General features: G+C 37.2%; 1 protein-coding gene across 1 annotated transcript in view; it reads right to left on the reverse strand.

Moving 5' to 3' along the window:
- The window catches only part of ECT2 (epithelial cell transforming 2), a 64149-nt gene extending 44113 nt beyond the window's left edge, over positions 1–20036 (reverse strand). The window contains 13 exon segments of the mRNA XM_049867612.1: positions 1348–1484; positions 6467–6689; positions 8161–8223; positions 8322–8437; positions 8574–8704; positions 9427–9500; positions 10452–10559; positions 11535–11624; positions 13726–13908; positions 15111–15203; positions 15306–15385; positions 16268–16420; positions 19927–20036. Coding sequence (XP_049723569.1) covers positions 1348–1484; positions 6467–6689; positions 8161–8223; positions 8322–8437; positions 8574–8704; positions 9427–9500; positions 10452–10559; positions 11535–11624; positions 13726–13908; positions 15111–15203; positions 15306–15385; positions 16268–16397 — 1428 coding nt within the window. The 5' untranslated portion in view covers positions 16398–16420; positions 19927–20036.
- Between the last annotated feature and the right edge of the window lie 1639 nt (positions 20037–21675).

Here is a 21675-nt window from a genome sequence, read left to right on the forward strand (position 1 = left end):
TACTAATTAGATAATAGACAACTGTTCACTTTGGTGAAAGGAAAGACACCACACAATGTAAGGAATCAGTACAACTTGACCAACCCAAAGCCACAGAAGCTTCCTAGAGACATCCAAACACCTTCAGGGACCTAGTTGCTGGGGCTGAGGGCTGGGAATCATGGTCTCAGGGGACATCTAGGTCAATTGGCAGAACACAGTTCATAAAGAAAATGTTCTACATCCTACTGTGGTGAGTAGCGGCCCGGGTCCTAAAAGCTTGCAAGTGGCCATCTAAAATACATCTATTGGTCCCATCACATTTGGAGCAAAATGAAAACGAAGAAAATCAAAGACATAAGTAAAATATCAGTCCAAACCACAACCTACACCAGCCTGAGTATGGAATTAGATGGTGCCCAGCTACCACAACCAACCATTCTGACAGGGATCACAATAGAGGGTTCTGGACAGAGCTAGTGAAAAATGCAGAACAAAATTCAAATTCACAAAAAAAGACCAGACTTACTAGTCTGACAGAGACTGGAGGAACCCTGAGACTATGGCCCTCAGACACCCTGCTAACTCAGAACTGAAGCCACTCCTGAAGTCCACCTTTCAGCCAAAGATTAGACAAGCCTATAAAACAAGCAACAACACACGTGAGGAATATGCTCCTTACTCTCCTATACTTCAATGAAGTATAGGAGACCAAACGGGCAACACCTATCCAAAAGCAAAGACAAGAAGGTACAAAGAGACAGGAAAACTGGGTGAACGGACACAGGGTGTAAAGGGAAAGGGGGAGAGTGCCGAAAACATTGCCTGGGTCTCAACCAATGTCACAAAATTATTTGAGTATAAATTTTTTAATGAGAAACTAATTTGCGCTGTGAACCTTCACCTAAAACACAATCTAAAAAAAAAAATTTAGGACACCACCCCCCCCACACACCAAAATCATTATAACCCAAAAATGGTACTATTTATATCAAATAATCTCCTTGATTGCCTAAAACAAGTTGATAAAAAGAAGATACTACTACAATTACGGCATGCCCTGGTGTCCTTAAATAAAGAGACAGAGAAAGGGATACAGAGGAAAGGTACCCATGTAAAGATGGAGGCAGAGATTGGAGTGATGTATTTACAATCCTAAACCCTAATGGTGTAGTGGTTAAGAGCTACGGCTGCTAACCAAAAGGTCAGCAGTTCGAATCCAGTTTTGGTCATTTGGTCATACATCTTTTTTTTTTAATCTATATTCAAATCCTATACGTATATGATTTTCTTGTAAAAAATATTTTCAACTTTTTACTTAGGAACATATTAGAACACAGATCATTCTGAAACCAAACTCACACTTACCTGAATAATTGTCGCCAATATATTTACATAATTACTCTCAGTCTGATAGAGCTCTTTTGCAACTTGCCACCTGGCTGACTGCTTTGGGGGAACAGGGGTGGAATTTTTTGAAGACTTAGTACAAGATTTTGGTGTTTCTGAAAGGTAAGAAGGAAGAATGATAAATGAAAGCCAGATATAAGAACCAAAATTTATACAGAATTAACAGGGAGGGAGGGGAATACTCATGCTTATAAATATACTATCTTATAGATTTTTATTGTAAAATTACCTCATAGGATATAAGTCCAGAAAAACACGATGGTAAAAAGTATTATTAACTTCAAATTGATAGACATCACTAAATGGCTTCTACTCTTCAAAATAAAATCCTTACAACTGGACCAATAAGCAACATCATGATAAGGAAAACATTGAAGTTGTTAAAGATTTCATTTCACTTGGATACACAACACCCATGGAAGCAGCAGCCATGAAATCAATCTATTGCATTGTGCAAATTGGCTGCAAAGAAGACCTCTTTAAAGTGTTGAAAAGCAAAGATGTCACTTAGAGGACTAAGTTTCACCTGACCTAAGCCATGATATTTTAATCGTCTCATATGCATGCGAAAGCTGGACAATGAATAAGGAAGACCGAAGAAGAAGTGATGCCTTAGAATTATGGTATTGGCAAAGAACTGCGAGAAGAATTAACAGATCTGTCTTGGAAGAAGTATAATCAGAGTGCTCCTTGGAAGCAAGGATAGTGAGACTTTGTCTCACATGTTATCGGCAGGCACCAGTCCCTGGAGAAGGACATCATGCTTGGTAGAGTTGAGGGTCGGTGAAAAAGAGGAAGACCCTCAATGAGATGGACTGACACAGTGCTACAACAATGGGCTCAAACATAGCAACAACTGTGACAATGGCACAGGACCAGGCAGTGGTTTGCTCCGTTGTACGTAGGGTCACCATGAGTCGGAATCAACTTGACAGTACCTAACAACAGTCTTCAAAAATGTCAAGGTCGTTCTTACAGGTTGAATTTTGTCCCCTAAAAAGGTATATTGAAGTCCTAACCCCAGGAACCTATGAATGTGACTTATTTGGAAATAGGGTCTTTGAAGATATTAGTTAACATGAGGTCATACTGGAATAGTGTGGGCCTAATCCAATGACTGGTGTCCTTAAATAAAGAGACAGAGAAAGGGATACAGAGGAAAGGTACCCATGTAAAGATGGAGTAAGAGATTGGAGTGATGTATTTACAATCCTAAACCCTGATGGTGTAGTGGTTAAGAGCTACGGCTGCTAACCAAAAGGTCAGCAGTTCGAATCCACAAGACGCTCCTTGGAAACCCTGTGGGGCAGTTCTACTCTGTCCTACAGGGTCACTATGAGTCCAAATTGACTCAACAGCAGTGGATTTGGGTTTTTTTTTTTTGGGGGGGGGTGGGTCTTTACAACCCCAGGAATACCAAGGAACCACCAGAAGTTAGGAAGCAAGAAAAGATCTGCTCCTAAAGCCTTCATAGAGCATGACCCTGCCAACACCTTGATTTTAGACTTCTAGCCTCCAGAACTATGAGACAATAAATTTCTGTTGTTTTAAGCCACCCAGTTCGTGGTACTTTGTTGCAGTAGCCTAGGAAACTAATATAGTTATTAAAGGCAAAAAGATTGAGGGACTGTTCCAGATGACAGGAGACTAGAAGGAGAGAACATTACAACATATGATCCTGGATTGGATCCTAGACCAAAAAAATCACTTTTTTCTTTATTTTCTTATGTGGTCCTCTTAACAAATGTATGGCTGTCTCATAGGACCTGGATATGTATCTACATACACTGAAGTTAAGGGAGTGTGGAGATGAAGACGTCATTGAAGGATCCAGTTGGCTACATAGGCAGTGCCTCAAAGAATAGAATTACCTTGGTGAAGTCATCAATTCTGGATCTAGTGGTGATTTTCAGCCTTGCAAATTCAAAAATCAAAATTGGCCAATGCACCCCAAAACTAAATAGATCAACTTCAGGTAAATTGACTCACCCTAACCAGCACTGGTGGCACAGCGGTTAAAGTAATCAACTGCTAACCAAAAGGTAGGCAATTCAAAACCACCAGGGGCTCCTCAGGAAAAGATGTTGCAATACGCTTCCATAGAGACTCACAGCTTTGGAAACCCTGTGGGGACGCTATGAGTCGAAATCAACTCGATGGTAGTGGGTTTGATTTTGGTTTAACCAAATACAGGAAAAACTGATCTTCACTCTAAGATGCTGCTTCATTAATTTAAAATGAAAAATTTAAGAGCGACTCCATGAACAGTCAAATCATAATCGAACCTACCCCTACTTCTCTAATACCCTTCTGTTTTCTTCTGTTGTTGTTAGGTACCATTGAGTCAGTTCCAACTCAGTGACCCCATGCACAACAGAATGAAACATTGACTGACTGGTCCTGCACCATCCTCACAGTCGTCACTGTGTTTGAGCCCATTGTTATAGTCACTGTGTCAATCCATCTTGTTGAGGGTCTTCCTCTTTTTTACTGACCCTCTACTTTATCAAGTAGGGACTGGTCCCTCCTGATAACATGCCTAAAATAAGCAACATGAAGTCTTATTATCCTTGCTTCTAAGGAGTACTCTGGCTGTACTTTTTCCAAAACAGAATCTGTTTTCTTTGGGGGTTCATTTTCTTCCTCCTGTCCCCTAAACTGTACATTCAACCTTTAGTCCTTTATGATCAGCTCTTACCATCCCACACCCTTGTTATTATCACAGAACTAGTAAACTCTCAGATCTACTTATCTAATGATGAGACTTCTCTCAAGCTCCTATTCAACCCTTTCAAATGCCTTCTGGGTATGTCTACCTTAATGTAACCTGGACTTTTCTAAAACTGCACTATTTTCCTCTAAAACATAACAAAAAAAAAAAAAAAAAAACTCCCTATAAATCCTATTCATGCCAAAGTAACATATATCTTTCATCTAATACTTTGCCATCAACTCCTCATGTTACTTTCCTGTCACTCAATTCTATCAATATTTCTTCAATGCTTCTTACTTTCCTTTCCAACCACAACTTAGCCCAGTTCGGGCCCTGAGCACCTCATGGTGCAAGTCACTGCAGTAGCTTACTGGAGAGTCTGTCTTCAAAAACACCTTCCTTCTAATCATTCTCCACATCAGTCTACTACAAATTACCTATTTTGTCTGACGAGTTTCTAAAGCTCCTTGCTGAAGACAATATGAAGTTGAGATATGCTAGGCTGATTTCAAAGTCCTCTGGTATTAAAAAAAAAAAACCCCTTGCTGTTTATTAGATTACAACTAATGGTGACTCTATATGCTTCAGAGTAGAACTGCGCTCCATAGTGTTTTCTTTGCAATAATCTTAAGAGAAGCAGAGCACCAGGCCTTTCTTCGGTGGCACCACTGGGTGAATTTGAACCATCAATTTTCCAGTTAGTAGCCAAGAACAAACCATTTGTGCCACCCAGGGACATCTCCTCTAATATTATAGTATTAGACCCCAATTAACCTTTCTACTTTAACTATCAGTGCCTCATCCTAAAAACAAACTGACCCATTCGTTATTCCCTCAAAACTTAATTTGTATGCTGCCATCTGCATCATTGGTCCTCTTTATGTACTCTCAAACCCACTTCACTTTTCTAGGCCCACCTTAAATTCACTTTCAATCCCTTCCATGAATACTGAGTGAATACCTGCTCTGTAATAAGCACTGGGAATAAAGCAGTGAATAAGATAGCAAGACTCTTGTTCTTTTATAGAGCTTACATTCTAGTGAACCAAATCAAATAAAGAGGTAAACAAAAAAGATAATTTCTAACAGTAAAATAACTGCTACTGAAGACAACAAGCAGGTAATAGTTTCAGGAAGGAACAGGGGCTTAACTTTACAGAGAACCTGATAAGATATCTTTGAGGTAGAAGGAACAAGTACAAGGGTCCCGAGGTACGGATGTGCTACAAATATTTAAAGAATGGCAGACAATAATATAACTGAAGCTTAGAAAGTATCGCTGGAGAGCACAGCACCACGTGAGGTCAGAGGTAGGTGAAGCAGTGTTACGTGCAGAATTGAAAGCTATGGTAAGGCAAAGCCATTGAGTGATTTTAAGCAGAAGAGTGGCAGGGTCTAATTTCTATTTTTTAAAGACTTCTCTAAGTGCTAAGTGAAGGAATGTATAAATAGAAATGGGAGGCTACTGTAATAGAGACATCCTTTTTACAGGAAAGGTTGATAAAACAAGAGTGATAAAAACAACTGAGGAGTTGAGAGCAGTAGCAAATTAAGACCTCTAATTTGATTACATTAAATATATTAGATTCTATTTAGACATGGACAAGGAGGCAGTTGGAAAGAGAAGACATATTTGGAAGTCATTACCATATAAGTGTTATTTAAGCCATGGAATTAAATGAGATCATTTAGTGAAACTATAACAGAAAAGAAACAAGAGTTGGGAGTACCATTCATCATTTAGAGAGAGAAGTAAGGCAGAGAAGAATGAGTGATATTGCAAAAGACAAGGAAGAAATCGCATCCAAGAAAAGATAGTTGTTCATGTGTTGAATGCTGTCATTTACATGAAAACTGTCAATCTTCCCAGCAAGAGCAATTTCATGATACTGAAGCCCAGCCGGAATGAGTTGAAAAGACAATGTGAATCACGGAGATGGAGACCACTGGTCAAGGTAATTCTTGAAAGAGTACTGATGTGGAGTAATGGGACGGTAAATGGAGAGTGTCATGAGGTCACAGGAAGGTTTTGATTGTTCCTAAAATCTAGAAAACACAACGTATTTGTTCAGTCTAAAAACAAAAATAGGGAGATTGACGATCAGTCTACTCATCTGTAAAATAAGGAAAATAAAACCTATCTTAGGAATACACAAAATATAAAAAGCACTTAGCATATAGTAAGCAATCATTAAAGGGAAGCGTCATCATGCTTTATGTTTCATGAGTCTTTCCTTCTCAGCTACAACAAAGGCAATGAAAAGCAGAGCCCTTCGTATTCACTACAGTCTGGATTTATCTATATTCTAACAATCACTTCATTCCACTAAATTTTAAAGATCAATTTTTTTAAATGTAAATTACCTCCATAGTTTATGCTAGATTCTGGTGTGTTGGAGATATCTAGGAGTGACCCAATAGAAAGGGAATGTTCAGCAGACGGGCGCTTACGAGGAGGGAATGGTGACATGTCTGTTTCTCTTGACAACTGAGCAAGTGTCTCTTTTAAACGGCGTCTTTTGCGATTGCTGTTTGGGGTATTTAGAGAAAGCAGTGACACTGATTTCTTGAGCTCAGGCGTATTAGCCTGCAATCGAAAACACAAAAGCTTAATTTTACTTCCATGGCTCCTTACTGAGATAGGAACAAGAGAAAAATACATTCATGAGTCTGACAAAAATCTGGATTTTGCACAATAATTTTATAATTCTACATTCTGTCAGCTAATTCAAAGCTTCATAAAAATGTAACAGTCAGGGGACCCCTATAATTGTCTAACCTCTAGCACCTCATTCTTTTTCTTCACACCCCTACCATTACATACTCGTCTGTATGCTTATTTACTGTCCACCCCTGTTAGGCCATAAGCTCCACGAGGACAAGGACCATTTATATTTTGTTCACTATATCCCTAGCATTTAGCACAGTGCCTGGACATAAAATCAAAAAATCAATCCCGTTGCCACTGAGTCAATTCCAACTCATAGCAACCCTATAGGACAGAGTGGAACTGCCCCATGGGGTTTCCAAGGAGCACCTGGTGGATTCAAGCTGCCGACCTTTTGGTTAGCAGCCATGGCTGTTAACCACTAAGCCACCAGGGTTTTCTTAATGACACATAATTTTAAGAGATGTCTCCCTAATTCCAAAGCAGACTTTTTAAACTTTGTTACGACTTTTACACTGAGAAAAGAACAGTCTGAAAGAGCACAATATAGCACCTATTTTAGATTTTGTGGAAACATAATCAATACTTCACCCTTGATATTCCACTCAAAATTATTAAATCTTAAACTGAAATAATGTTCCCTCAAAGCCTACTCTTATCCTTTATTCCAAGCCTGCTCCTCTCCTCACCAAGATCCAGCACAAAGGCTGGATTTTGACTACACTCTGCTACTAAAGTCATCTTTTTAACAGCATCACCCCCCTTAATATCCTTACATGGCTCTTGAGTACTTACAGGTTAAAATTCAATCTCTTTAACATATGAAAAACTTTTTGATTCTGTCTACTTATTAAGCTTTACCTGTTGGTCTTCTCTTCTACACTCTTTTCAGAAGCCTTACTAACCTACTTGCTATTTTAATGCCCTCTTAAGTTTTCATCTCTCTTTCCCGCTCTCAACACCTGCTATTCTAACTTGAATGCCCTTACTCTATTAACCTGGTTAAGTCTGCTCAACACAAATTAGCTCTTTTCAGTCCTGCAGATTCTCACAGAAAGAGTGAGGTTACCTAAAATACATTAGTATATAGTAAACTAAATGTGGACCCCTGGTGGCATGGTGGATAAACAGTCGGCTGCTAACCAAAAGGTCAGTGGTTTGAACCCGCCAGCCACTCCACGGGAGAAAGATGTGGCAATCTGCTTCCATAAAGTTTGCAGCCTTGGAAATCCTATGGACAATTCTAGTGCTGTCTTATAGGGTGGCTGGGAGTTGAAATAGAGCCAACGGCAACAGTTAATATAATTGCTAACACACAGCATTCTGCATTGTAGCTGCTGTATACCTACCTTTCTACCACAGCACAAATATTAAGGGTAATAAGGCATACCTTTTCATATAAATACATAGTCTCTCCAGCTCGGGCATCCATTTGAATACTTCCCCAAAACCACTGTTAGGAAAAGGACATCTTCGTTAAATTTAAATTCTACCTTATCAGAAAAGCTATTAATAACGTTAAAAAAAAAATCTTGTTCTAGAATTACTTGCCTCTTGCTTAACAACATAAAGTTTCTCTGAAGGTTCAAACGGAAGTTCTTTTACTATATTCTCTTCAACTATAAGGTGAGTGCATCGTTCATCTCCAACAGGTAAATGGTTACCTCCTAAAGAAAACATTCAAGCATAAATACAGCAAACTATCTCCAAACCCAACTTTTAAGTGGATATATTCATCAGGAAATGATTAAATAGGCCTAGTAGATAAATTATATACAACTTCTAAACTATGTAAAATTCTACCTTGCATTTCAGTCATTTCTTCCATGTTGGTTTTCTCTTCATCTGAAAATCCCAGGAAACTTAAAATGCAATCTTGAAATGGAGGAACTTTAAATTCATTTTTAAAGTTATCAGCTGCTGCACAAAAGTCTCTAAAAACAAAATACGTTCTTGTAAAACCAGTTTAACTTAAATTCAAATAAGTTAGGTATATGATTTTATAAAGCTATAGTAATTCTCAAGGCTCTTAGCATATTCCACTTATTGAAAATATTTTACATCATGTTCTGAAATATTCACAAAAAAATCAGTAAAGGGAAAAACAGGCTATGTTCTCAAGTTATCCCAGAAGAAACTTCTGACAAAATTTGGTCACAGGTAATCTTTACAGAAAAATTCAAATCTCTGCTCTTATTTGAAAGTTTATATGCATTCCAGGGGCCTATACTTTTATGAAATCTTAAGTGATAATGAAGAGCAGTAATAGCAAGGAATCATGAGGTTGTAAAGTTCTGCAAACAAGGTAATGAATTACAACCACCAATTAAACTATAACCAGACAAACATAAAATAAGAAAAAATATAACACATTCCAAACATCTCAATGCATTAAGCTAATACCTAGTAAGTTTACCACATTTAAAACTACTTCACAAGGTAAATACCAAAGGTACCACAGATGTTCTTTAATTTCAATTTTTAATAAAATTTTTATAAATTTGCTTTTCTTAGACTTTATCCTTCAAGCTACCCAAAGACCGAATTCATTTTTCTCTATACAATCTATGAATTCAGGTTTTCGACACATAGATTTATCTCTAGAACAGAACATGTTTAACTCACATAATGAACAATTGAATTGCTAAGCACTTACTGTTCATTCCTCCTTTCCCAAGCTTTATAAATCCATTCTGGCTTCATAATCGGAGTACCCAGGCTCACAGCAACCTAAAAATGTAAACATTATGATGAATTTTTACCTTAAATAACTGCACTCATGGAAATTCTAAAAAATATCAGTTTTTTATGTACACACACACACACGCACACACACTTCTTGCAGTTTTAGATCATCATTTATCCGGTTTGTGACAAAATATAAAGAAAAATTAACAGTAAAAATAAGGTTAAAATAGCTTTAAAACAAGTTCCATGGTTTCCAAACTGTTTCCTTATTTTATTTTACATAACTATATCTCTGAAATTCATTAAGTTCGTCTTTCATACTTTTTCCTTCATATTTCCTTCCTTGAAAGTACTGACCCCCAAGACACACTACAGAAGAAAACATGTGATTAAGTAACTACCAGCTTAGATAGGAGTTGGTAAAAATACCTCCCAGGAATTCGATATTACCCTAAATTTGCCATTTGCTACGTACATATTTTGTGAGGGAGGGTGGAACAAAGGGATAAACTCTTCCTAAGATATTCAATGCAATCTTAAACTAAGATTTCAATCCTAATAAAAGTACTTTGTCCTGTTTTTTTTTAATAATTTTCACCAAGACAAAGCATAGAATCACTTCATAAGAACATAGCTCCATTCTCTTAAAGAATACGTAGCGAAGAGTGGAAATATTTGCTCTCGTTACTTCCTGACCCCCTTATTCACCGATTGTCTTGGTAACCTTTACTAATCTGCCTACAGTGTTGTCCATCTACCAACCCTGACTATCCTAATCATCTTTTAGGCCTTATCTCAAGTTCCACTGTCTCTGTAAAAACGAAAGGGCCATACTCCTATGATTTAAAATTTTTACTAAATGTACTCATGGCAAAAATGGAATTTCTGATCCTAAGTAAATTGTGGGAGAAATAGATACAGAAAGTGCTATTATTAAGCCCATTCCAAAATAATACTATATTGAAATACACAAAAATACTCAAGTTTACATACCCTAAATTTTTCTCCATGTGTATAATTTGCCACCAAATGCGTAACTTTTGAATTAAAGTCTTTTCGAATAACTCCACCCATGTGATGGACCAATGTCACCAATCTGACCTCAAAAGAAAAATCAAGCAACATTGACTTCATTGTTAATTTGAACAAAATTTTAAACTATGTTTACTATACACTTAGGATTTACTTAATACTTTCTATTTTATCTCAAAATAAAACATTAAAGAAAAGATTAGTTTGCCTTACTGACCTAGACGAAAGTAAACACAAAGATAAGCTTAATAAAGACCATCATATAAAACTAAGTTAATTAAACTGGCATTCATACTACCAAATACATTACTGTCTTCTACATCAGATTACGTCACATCAAAAATCTTCCCATACCTGAACATCATTCACCTAATTTGTTTATTTCAGTGTTCAAAATTAGAGTAATACCCATTAGCTCCAACATAGAAAATCTTCCCAACAAAAGAAAAAGTTTCTATGAATTCTCTAGGGCAGTGAGAGTATCTTAGATTAAAACCAATTAAAAAAAAAAAAAAAATGAATTCATTGCTATTGAATCTATTCCAACTCAAAGCGACCCTATAGGACAGAGTAGAACTGCCGCATAAAGTTTCCAAGGTTTACAGACGCAGACTGCTACATCTCTGTCCCACAGAGCAGCTGGTGGATTCAAGCCACCGACCTCTCAATTAGAAGCTGAGCATGTAACCACTGTACCCCCAAGGCTCCTACGTAACAAAAAATTGCGATCTGTAAACAAAAATTTCAAATAACCAGTGCGGCTGATATGATACATAAAAACAAAACAGTTAAACAGATTTGAAATTTATCAACTTTTTTGTTAACACACATGCCAGCCATCATGTATAAAACATTAGTTTCTTTACAAGGCTCTTCAGAATTTCTTTAAAAAATTTAAAAACTGGTATATTCATAATATTTTCTCCTTCAATGTTTTATTTTTTAAATAAAACCATGATACAACTATTAAAAAAAAAATCTGTCAGCTTAAATTTATTTTGCTGGAAAAAATTCTTTGATTGGGATTTATTTTGAAATACTTACTAGTTCTTCTTTCTTCCTGAATCCTGTGAAGCATAGCACCAGATTCATCATACTTGTACAATAAAGTGGTCGACATGAAAATGGCAAAGGCTGAAAGACACAATTTTAAATCTGTGAGTGTTTTTTATAGTAGAAAATGGAAAGCATTTTTCTTGAGCTAAACATATCTGCCCTCTAGTCAATAATCAACTTTCCCAATCCAAAGATTTGTTGGCATTTTTCAATATACAATAAAAAATAGAAAAATATCAGATTGAAAGTTTCACAATAAAAAAAATGTTCCATAATATGCCAATCAATGTACACATGTATGTATATATATATAATTCCCAAGCTGTATTTGTTACCCATAATGTAAAAGAGTTTACTATTGGCAAATTTAACATAAAGAAAATATTTATAACCAAGTGTTTTGTTCCAAATTATACTTTGATGTATTTACATGTTATCTATAAGCAAAGATTTCAGACTCCATATACTATCATAAATGCTTCCAATTAATGTTATTAAAAGAGGTTAAAGGCATTTTATGATAAACACTAGGTAAATATAATGCATGCTCTTGAACCAAATACGGCTCTAATGTTTTAGCTAAAAAATGAAGACAATATAAGAGAAACAGGGAAAGGTATAAACAAAACCTAGTATATTTGATTTCTACTATTAAGCAAGGAGCCCTGGTGGTAAGCGCTTGGTTGCTAACTGAAAGGCTGGCAGTTCAAACCCACCAGCCACTTTGCGGGAGAAAGATATGGCAATCTGCTTCCATAAAGATTTACAGCCTTGGAAACATTAAGGGACAATTCTTCTCTCTCCTATAGCTTTGCTAGGAGTTGGAATCAACTCGACGGCAATGGGTTTGTTTTGTCTTATTAAGCAAGAAGATCCTTTTCTCACAGTTTTTGTCTTCAAAAAGTTTAGCTGATTTTTAAAACACCACTCTCAATCAAACACTAGCTTTAAAGTTACCGTGTACTTATCCCTAGCATCTGTAACACCAGAAGCACAATGACCTAAGCAATTTTAAGGGAGTAAGGCAAGAGCTCCTGGGTGGTGCAGTTAAGCACTTGTATAAAGCCAAAAGGTTGGCAGTTCAAATCCACCCAGAGGCACCTTGGAAGACAGGCCTGGAACTCTGCTTCCAAAAGGTTATAGCCTTGAAAATCCTATGGATCATTTCTCTTCTGTACGCATGGGATCGCCATGAGTCATAATCAACTTCATGGCAACTAACAACAACAGTGGCAAAATGTAGCAAAAAAAACACAAAGAATAGAGACTGATTCTATTACAACCTCGAACTGAAATGCCGTTAAAAAACAAAAAGTTAAAAATAATTTCTCTGATCTAAAATCTTAACTGATAAATATGGAAACGTGGTATCTGTTCTGTGTGGAAGAAAATAAACTGTGTGTGTATATACAGGTATGCAGACAGAGAAAAGGACAGAATGTCCCTGGGTGGTACATTAATATACTCGGCTGCTAACTGAAAGGTTGGAAGCTCAAGCCCACCCACGGGAGCCTTGGAAGAAAGGCCTGGTGATACACTTCCAAACAATCAGCTTCCTAAAAACCCTATGCAGCACAGTTTTGCTCTGACACAAATGAGGTTGCCGTTAGTCAGATTCGACCTGATGGCAACTGGGTCACACACACACATATGTTTACACATATAAATTTATGGTACTGAAGTTTAAGCCAATTACTACTTCCAAGACATACAGGTACTAATTAAGACCAAAAAAAAAAAAAAAAATTTTTTTTTTTACAAGACCATATGTGTGTGCGTATATAACGCAACCCACTGCCGTCGTGTGGATTCCGACTCATAGCGACCCTACAGGACAGAGTAGAACTGCCCCATAGAGTTTCCAAGGAGCGCCTGGCGGATTCATACTGCCGACCTGTTGGTTAGCAGCCGTAGCACTTAACCACTAGGCCACCAGTGTTTCCGTGTGTGTATATACACATACATAATTGTTATTGCTTAACTTTCAAAGGCCTTAGATTTTCCAATAGAGAGAATTACAAAGGAAGAATTCAAGGACTATGTTACAGTAGCCATTACTACTCTTATGGTAAATATTTCATTCTCAACAATTAACGTAATTTTTGTTATACATTTTTACAAAATTCACTAATAAAAATGTATCCTTGAAAAGTCAAAACAAATGTATATTATTTCTCACCTCTCCTTTTTGTGCACAGTTTAATACAACTGGTGGTCCAATAATTCTGCAATCAGCCTTGTATAAGTGATTAAAGACAGGATTCTGAAAGTCCATGACTATGAACACATTTTCGAATTCTGGAGAATCCAAGCCTTCAAATTCTTCCACTGATTCCATCTTTACAAAGGGCACTTTAATTTCCTTGATTTTTTCATGTAGTTATTAGAAGTAAAAATTATTTATGTATTATACAAATTAACTTATGTAACTCTCTAAAGCCTAAAAATCAATTCAATATCAGTCATTAATCTTTTGTAGAAAGATCAACATTTTAAAGTTTATTTTTATATTTACATAGAACTTAAGTTTTAAATTATACATATGAGCATCACATTTAATATTGAACTTTTCTTACTTATTTGTATTTTTATATATACATTTCTCCATCCACATTAAGATCTTAAATTTTGAAGATCAATATTATAAAGGCTTAAGTTTCTGGCTCAGACTTATTAGTCATTACAAATCATCTGGTATGCATATAGTTTCCTAAGATCAGAATTTTGAAATATTTTTAAGTACACGCATTTTGATACTAGGATACTGAGAAAGATACCAACAACTTTTTTTATTCTGACCAAGAAAAAGATGCCACCCACACAAATTCTTCCTGCATAAGTTGTCTTCAGAAAAATAAGGAAAGTAAACACTACAGCCAGTGCTTCATACTTATAAAAGGATGTGGGTTAGCATAATCATTTTAGTATATATGAGGGAAATAAGAACATGTGGAATATGTATGTAGTCAGTTGCAGCATGGCTAATGTTGGCTATAAAAAGGCAGATATTATTTTAACACTTCACACATCTACGAAAAAGAATGAAGATATGACACTTAAGTACCTATATGACTCCTGTGCGTCAAAAAAAAAAAAAAGAAATCACTTAAAAGAAAATTCTGAAAGGGTCAATAGGTTATTTGTGTTTTATTTGCAAGGCCAGTATAAAGAATTAAAAATATTTCATGTCATTAAGCAAATTCTGTAATGATTTTCCATTGCTTTGATTTATAATTTTGGAAATAGAGCAAGAATTTAGACTAGACAAAATTAATGAGAAAAAGGAAGCTCAAGAGTTTAAAGAACACAAATCCAGGTCTTCATAAATATATGACATTAAAATGATGAACAAATTATAAGGATTTCATTACTGGCAACATACGCTACAGTTTGGAGTTTCATAAATACCCAAATTTTAAAATAAGTTTAAATTAGTTTCTATTTATCAAGCTTCAGAGTGCACAAAATACACTTTTGTGATAATTTAGGACCAGTCACCATGAAGTGGAATAATACAATTAAGAGAAGTGCAGCATGCCACATGCAATGAGATGCTTGACCTACCATATTAATAATACTTTTTATTAATTTTTCATCCGATTTTCCAGGACAACTTTCTTTTATCTTTATAACAGGGACTTCCATTATTTTAACAGTCTGTGGAAAAGAGACTTAAGTATGAGATTAAGAAAATTATTAAACTATTTACATAGTGATGGAAGAAAATGAGCTTTTTTAAAACTAATCAAAACTCTGTACCTTTATGGCCTTTGTAAGTTCTTCATGTTTGCCAGCTTCTTGAACCAATATCACCCTTGTTTCAATCTGAGGCATTTCTTCTGTTAAAATTAAAAATTTTAAATATGTTTGTCAAGCATTAACATCAATTCCAATATCCCTCTTTTAGGCATATCTAGTATGTCTTCTACTCTGTCCTATAGGGTCGCTATGAGTCGGAATCGACTCGATGGCACTGGGTTTAGTTTGGCTTTGGTTTAGCATGTCTTCCCGAAACCCTGCTGGCGTACTGGTTAAGTGTTATGGCTGCTAACCAAAGGGTCGGCAGTTCAAGTCCACCAGGCGCTCCTCTGAAACTCTATGGGGCAGTTCTACTTTGTCCTATAGGGTCGCTGAGTCAAAATCAACTTGACGGCACTGGGTTTGGTTTGGTTTGGTATGTCTTCCATCTTTGAGATCACAACATTCTCTAAAATTCCTCAAAGCTGACTTAATTCCCAAGTTATTGGAAAAATATTTGGCCATATATCACTTTAGAGAAAGAGAAAACATATTGTAGTGGGGTATACCAATGTTAGCATTTTTTCCAACCAAAGAAATCACTCACTATAGTGCACAGTCATACTCTTCAAAAGTACATACAACTTGTGAAAGCGGTAAGGGAAGAAGTGGCTCTCCACCTAACCAAGCACAGTTGAAGAAATTCTAACTAACCATGTTGCTGGTAGATTGCCCTTACATTCAGAAAAAAGTTAAATCCAACAATAAGATGCCTCCCTCTTCAAAGTAGAGAAGCATTAGTCCAAATGATAATCAGAAAATCTACATAGCGTAAAGAGATTCTGTTAACAAACATTTATTTAATACAAGTACTCTAGCTTACCAGCTGGTATTACAGTACAATAACAGGAAAGTCTTTAGTCAATTATAAGTTTAGAATTAAAAAAACAGCATCAGTATTTTAAAGCAGATAATAGGTTTACCTTCAACATATGTAGTAGATCCAATAAATAAGTTTTCATTGGACATTTCAGTAACTTTAGAATCAAAAATAGAAGAATCGGCCAAGCTAGTCCTCCCGGTAGCAGATGTTAAGAAACTACTGTCAGCCATTGTTTGCACTCTTTAAAAGTTAGCTGAAAGAATAAAAATACATGAAAACAAACACGATCACAGGGCAAAAACAAGCATTAGAAGCTCTACTTTTATACCTACAATTTACAAAAATTATAATTACCCATTTTTCTTAATATGGAACCAAAGAAAATCACTCAACCTCTCTAAGCATGTTTCCTCTGCTGCAAAATAAGACACTGATACCTAACTCTTTTTTTTTACCTAACTCAGGAATATTGTGAAAATAATATAATGTATGTAAAGCACCCAGAACATTAACTGACATATAATAAACACTCAAAAGGCAGTAATATCATTCTACCACCCTCCTCTACACCTCAACGAACCTACTTCTCTTCCTGTATTCACTTAGTATCACCGTCTCCCACCCTCCACCCCCAACAACCTCAATCAAAAACTTGGGATCCATCCTTACTGCTTCCTTTACCTCATTCCCCTTCCTGAAATTCCTATTAATTCCATCTCAAATATCTCTGGGACCTGGCCCTTCTTCGCTATTCCCAATGCCACAATGGCAAGTTGGTCTAGTATGCTGTTGTTGTTAAGTGCCATCGAGTCGGTTGACTCATAGCAATACTGCGTAAAACAGAGCACTGTCCAGTCCCGCACCATGCTCACAACCGTTACTATGTTTTAGACCATTGTTGCAGCCACTGTGTCAGTCCATCTCGTTGAGGGTCCTCCTCTTTTTTGCTGACCCTCTACTTTAACAAGTAAGATGTCCTTCTCCCTCCTGATAACATCTCCAAAGTATGTGAGACAAATTCTCACCATCCTTGCTTCTGAGGAGTATTCTGGCTGTACTTCTTTCGAGACAGATTTGCTTGGTGTATTAAAACACCTTCAAATAACTTTATCAACAGTTTCTTCAGAGGTTCTTTTCCACATGATTTTCAAGAGTATGGTCCCGAAAACAAATGTAACCACATCACTTTCCCTGTTTAAGAATTTCCATGAGTACACCTTCCCTACATGACCCAGGGCAAATTCATCAAGTTTACAATTTGGCTCCAGCCTACCTATTCAACTCCTCCTGTAACTCCCTCAATGCATATACACTTTATGCTCCAGCCACAATGAATTTCTCAGCATATTTCAAAAACAACGACACAATTCTCTTCACACATACTTGGACTTAAGAGTGCTGAATTCTCCACCTAAATCGTCTTCTAAACCTTAATCCAACACTCTTGACTCATTCTCTGTAATTTCTTTAAACCTCTCATGTTTAATTGGACTGCTCCTTTATCTCTGTTTTCATATTATTTTACAAATGTCTCTCCTCTAGAATCCTCTAATGCATGGATTAGTGCCAAAATGACTCTGAAAGAAAGCCCTTTTTAAAAAAAATTCCAGGTCTTGAAAGTTGAAAAGTTAGGCAAACAGGGAATAAAGAAAAAAATTTAATGGGTTTCCATCAATTCAAACTGAAGTTTTTATATAAATTCATGATCTTGAAGTAAATTTCCAGAATATTAGGCAAATATAAATAAAATAAAATAAAATAAAATAAAATAAAATAAAATAAAATAAAATAAAATAAAATAAAATAAAATAAAATAAAGAAGTCCCCACCTTTATCCGGAGGTACAGATCTACGTGACCCTTTTCTACTTCTTCAGATTAATAAAATATACAAAATCTTTCTCCAGATTCATAGCAAATTAATAGTTTAAGTAAACTGTATTTCTGGATATCGATAGTAAAGAGTGCATAGATGTACAAACTAACGACAAAGACCTAATCACAGACTTTAAAGTCAGAAAGAATTCGCTCCCTGTCTCAACTTAGTAGGTTAAGCCCCCGTTTCCACATCGGTGAAGCAGAGATCATAGTACAACTCAAATTCAGTTGTGATGCAAACTGAATATATGATGTCTTAAAATTAAGTGACAAGTAATTATTAATTCTTATATAATATTCACAATGTGAATTACTGTAGTCTTTATTTAACTTCGGGTTTTTGGGTTTATTTAACTTAACGATAAATTCTATCCAGCCCTTAACATTTTTTAAGTCTCTTTTGCTTACTTCTTTCCAGTAAAAGAGAAAAGGCTCTAAATAGGCTTTCATTCAAAGTGCCCTTAAAAAACTGTTAAGGAAAAAAAGTCAAGAGATGAATTAACTTGCTTGAATAACTGGAGGAAAAGTGAGGTTTTAATAAGTCAAAAGCACCGTTTGAGTTTTACATTTTTTCTTATATGCCTTCCCCTCTTTAGAGGCCACCAAAACACGTAATTAAAATTGTCCCTGGTAGTGCTGTATGGGATCAATTTCTTTCCAAAGCAGCTTGAAAAGCCAGAGAAAATGAGCCGCATGGCTAGTTGTTGACATAACATCCAACGGTCTAATTACAAACCTAAATACACTAATCACTTTTTGTTTTTCACATTCATGTATTCTGGAAGCTTTTGCAAGAACATAATAGGATTAGTGTTCATAAACCTTTAGTTTATTTCTTTTCCTAGAACACCCTCAAGGAGCTTCTGACTAAATATACTAACTATAAAACAGGCGCCTTCTCATGCCAAAGATAAAAATTATTATTTAAATTAACATCCACTGTATACTGGAGCCCATGGTGGCGTAGTGGTTAAGTGCTACGGCTGCTAACCAAGAGGTCGGCAGTTCGAATCCGCCAGGCGCTCCTTGGAAACTATGGTGCAGTTCTACTCTGTCCTATAGGGTAGTTATATGAGCCGGAATCGACTCGACGGCAGTGGGTTTGGTTTTGGGTTTTTTAGGTATACTTTTTTTTTTTTTTACTTAGTATTTTTTAGGCAATTTTTTTTTTTTTATCTTCTAGGGTGAAGACCTAAATGCACCACGGGATATGTTGGTGCTATTCAACTAACATTTATTTAATGCTTACGATGTGGTAGATATTATTCTTATTAGAAGGTACTATTATTATCTCCATTTATAGGCAAAGAAACCTAGCCACAGAGACACTGAGTAAATTCTCCTAAGTCACATTGTTAGTAAGTGGTAAAGCTGGGATTCAAGCCCTTGCCGATCCCATAAGCTGCGCTTCTAACCACTAAGGCATATATGTTTGTAAAACGGAAGGCGGGGTAGGCTGGGCTGGCTTTTACGAGTAAAAACTATAAGCTTCTCACAGAAAAGAGGCCAACAAAACCCTAGAGTGAAACCACTGAGACGCTGAGATAAGCCCCGACAGGCTGCAGCTACGGGTCCCCAGAGCCGCAGAGGAAACTGGAGCGCTCCTTTTCCAAGTCCAGTCACCCACACTCTTCCGGAAAGGGGGGATCCAACCGAGATAGCGGTGAAGATGCCAGGCAATCCTGTGCACTTAAGGGCCCCACTCCGCGCCAGGGCCCAGCTGCGAGAGGTGGGGTGGAGTTCCCAGAGCCGCAGCCCCGGCCGGGAGCTTCGGGATTCGCGGTCACCGGGGCGGGGCAGCGGGACACAGGCAGAGGGGTTCTCCGGGACGCTCTCCCACTCCCACCCTCCCCACCTACACCCACACCCACGGAGTCCTCACCACTCAAAAACGCCCTGGACGTTCGCCGCTTCAAGCACCGATTCTTCTCACCGCTCCCACCACCCCTTGCCGAGCGCCTCTACAGCCAATTCAAAAAGTGAGCCACTCTCTCTAAGAGCCATGGCGATTGGCTCGTGATGTCAACCTCCTTCTCATAGGCTGGAGTCTCCAGAGGGGCGGTGATTGGCCGCTACTCTCCGCCCGCCTTCCTGCAGGCGCCGACTGATTGGTTGAGCGTATGTTTCAAATAAACCCAACGGCTCGGGCGTCGGGACGCTTGGAGTTTGTAGACAATGTCTCGGATGTTGCCAGTAGGTGGCAGTGGTGGTTCCCGGGCATCTCCTCGGAGTAGCAGGTGTGCCTATGGCTGCGGCTTGTTTACTAAGTAAACACCCAATTTCCTGAGGAAAAGTTTCGGTGGCTTCTCCCAACTTTTTTTTTTTTTTTTTTTTTAAATAAGCGACACCAAAATCTTTAAATCAGTGCCTCCGCAGATAAATTTTTTCTCCCTGGTTACTGTGAGCTGAAGATTTTGCTACCTGGATGCTTTTCGGCTTTAGGAATATTATCTAAAATGGGGTTAAGGGGTTTTAGCTTTAGTGGTTGTATTGGTGCGGCCAGGGCCACGGACCAGGTACTCGGGGCTCCCCGGATGGACTTGAAATCAGCAGCTGCTTGTTAAACACCTTAGTATGTACAACATTGTGCTAGCTGTTCTGGTCTAGGCAATTTCACAGGTGGTTAAAATAAATCCTTAGTTTTTGAACAAATATAAAAATATGTCACGAGATTCTTTGGAGCCAAAGTGAATCGCTTTCTCGCCGCTCCCGTACCCCCACCGTGAGACCTTTCGCTTGTGTAAAATCTAGCCAAGAACTTACCAAGTTTTTCCTGTAATTAGTATTGTTATTATGAAAACAATCCTTTGTTTTCTTCATTTTCTGAATATACTACTATATAACACAGTTCCTTAAGAAATACACACCTACTCTAGATGGGCTTTGCATAGTTCCCACTTCATCGTTGATTGAAATAAAAGAAGAAAGAGGAATTCCTTGCCAGAATCCTAAATCTCAAGGGAGCAGAAAGGGGAAGGGCTTGTACTGTGGAGTGGAATCTCTTCAACAGTTACAGTTTTTCATGATTTTATCAGGCCACCTTAAAATGCTCAAAAGCTTGTAATCAAATTCACAAAATGAGTGAAGCAGTCTGGTAATTATTTGTTTTTCTGCTTATGGAATAGTATTTACAGTCTGCCTACCCTTCACATAATGCTGTGATAACCTTTAGGGCAGAATAATAGGAAAACAGTAATCAAAGTTTCACTTTGGAATGTGTCTGCATCCACAACTTGGGTGTGTCCAGCATTCCTCAAGTTCTTATCACTACAAATATATTAATGTATTGTGAAAAGCAGCTTTGGAAGGGGCTGGAAAGCAGCTCTACTTCCTCTGTGCTCTGCTCCCTGTTGAACAGGCTCCCCACTGAAATCTGATGATTGACTGTGTATGGTATCACCCCACAAATTGTATGCCACCCCAGCAAAAGCTATAGCTTCTGGCTGGTTATTTGAGACCTTTTAAGAGATACGTGGCAGTTTGATTAGCAAATAAACAGGTAGTGCAATCTTCACTCTTTTTGCCTTCATTTATTCAGCAAATATTTACTAAATATCACTTGCAAGACAGGCATTGTGTTTGCTGGGGGTACAAAGATGAATAAGGCTAAAATACCTGCCTCCCAGGAATC

This window comes from Elephas maximus, chromosome 23 (genome assembly GCF_024166365.1).
Source record: "Elephas maximus indicus isolate mEleMax1 chromosome 23, mEleMax1 primary haplotype, whole genome shotgun sequence".
NCBI classification, from domain to species: Eukaryota; Metazoa; Chordata; class Mammalia; order Proboscidea; family Elephantidae; genus Elephas; species Elephas maximus.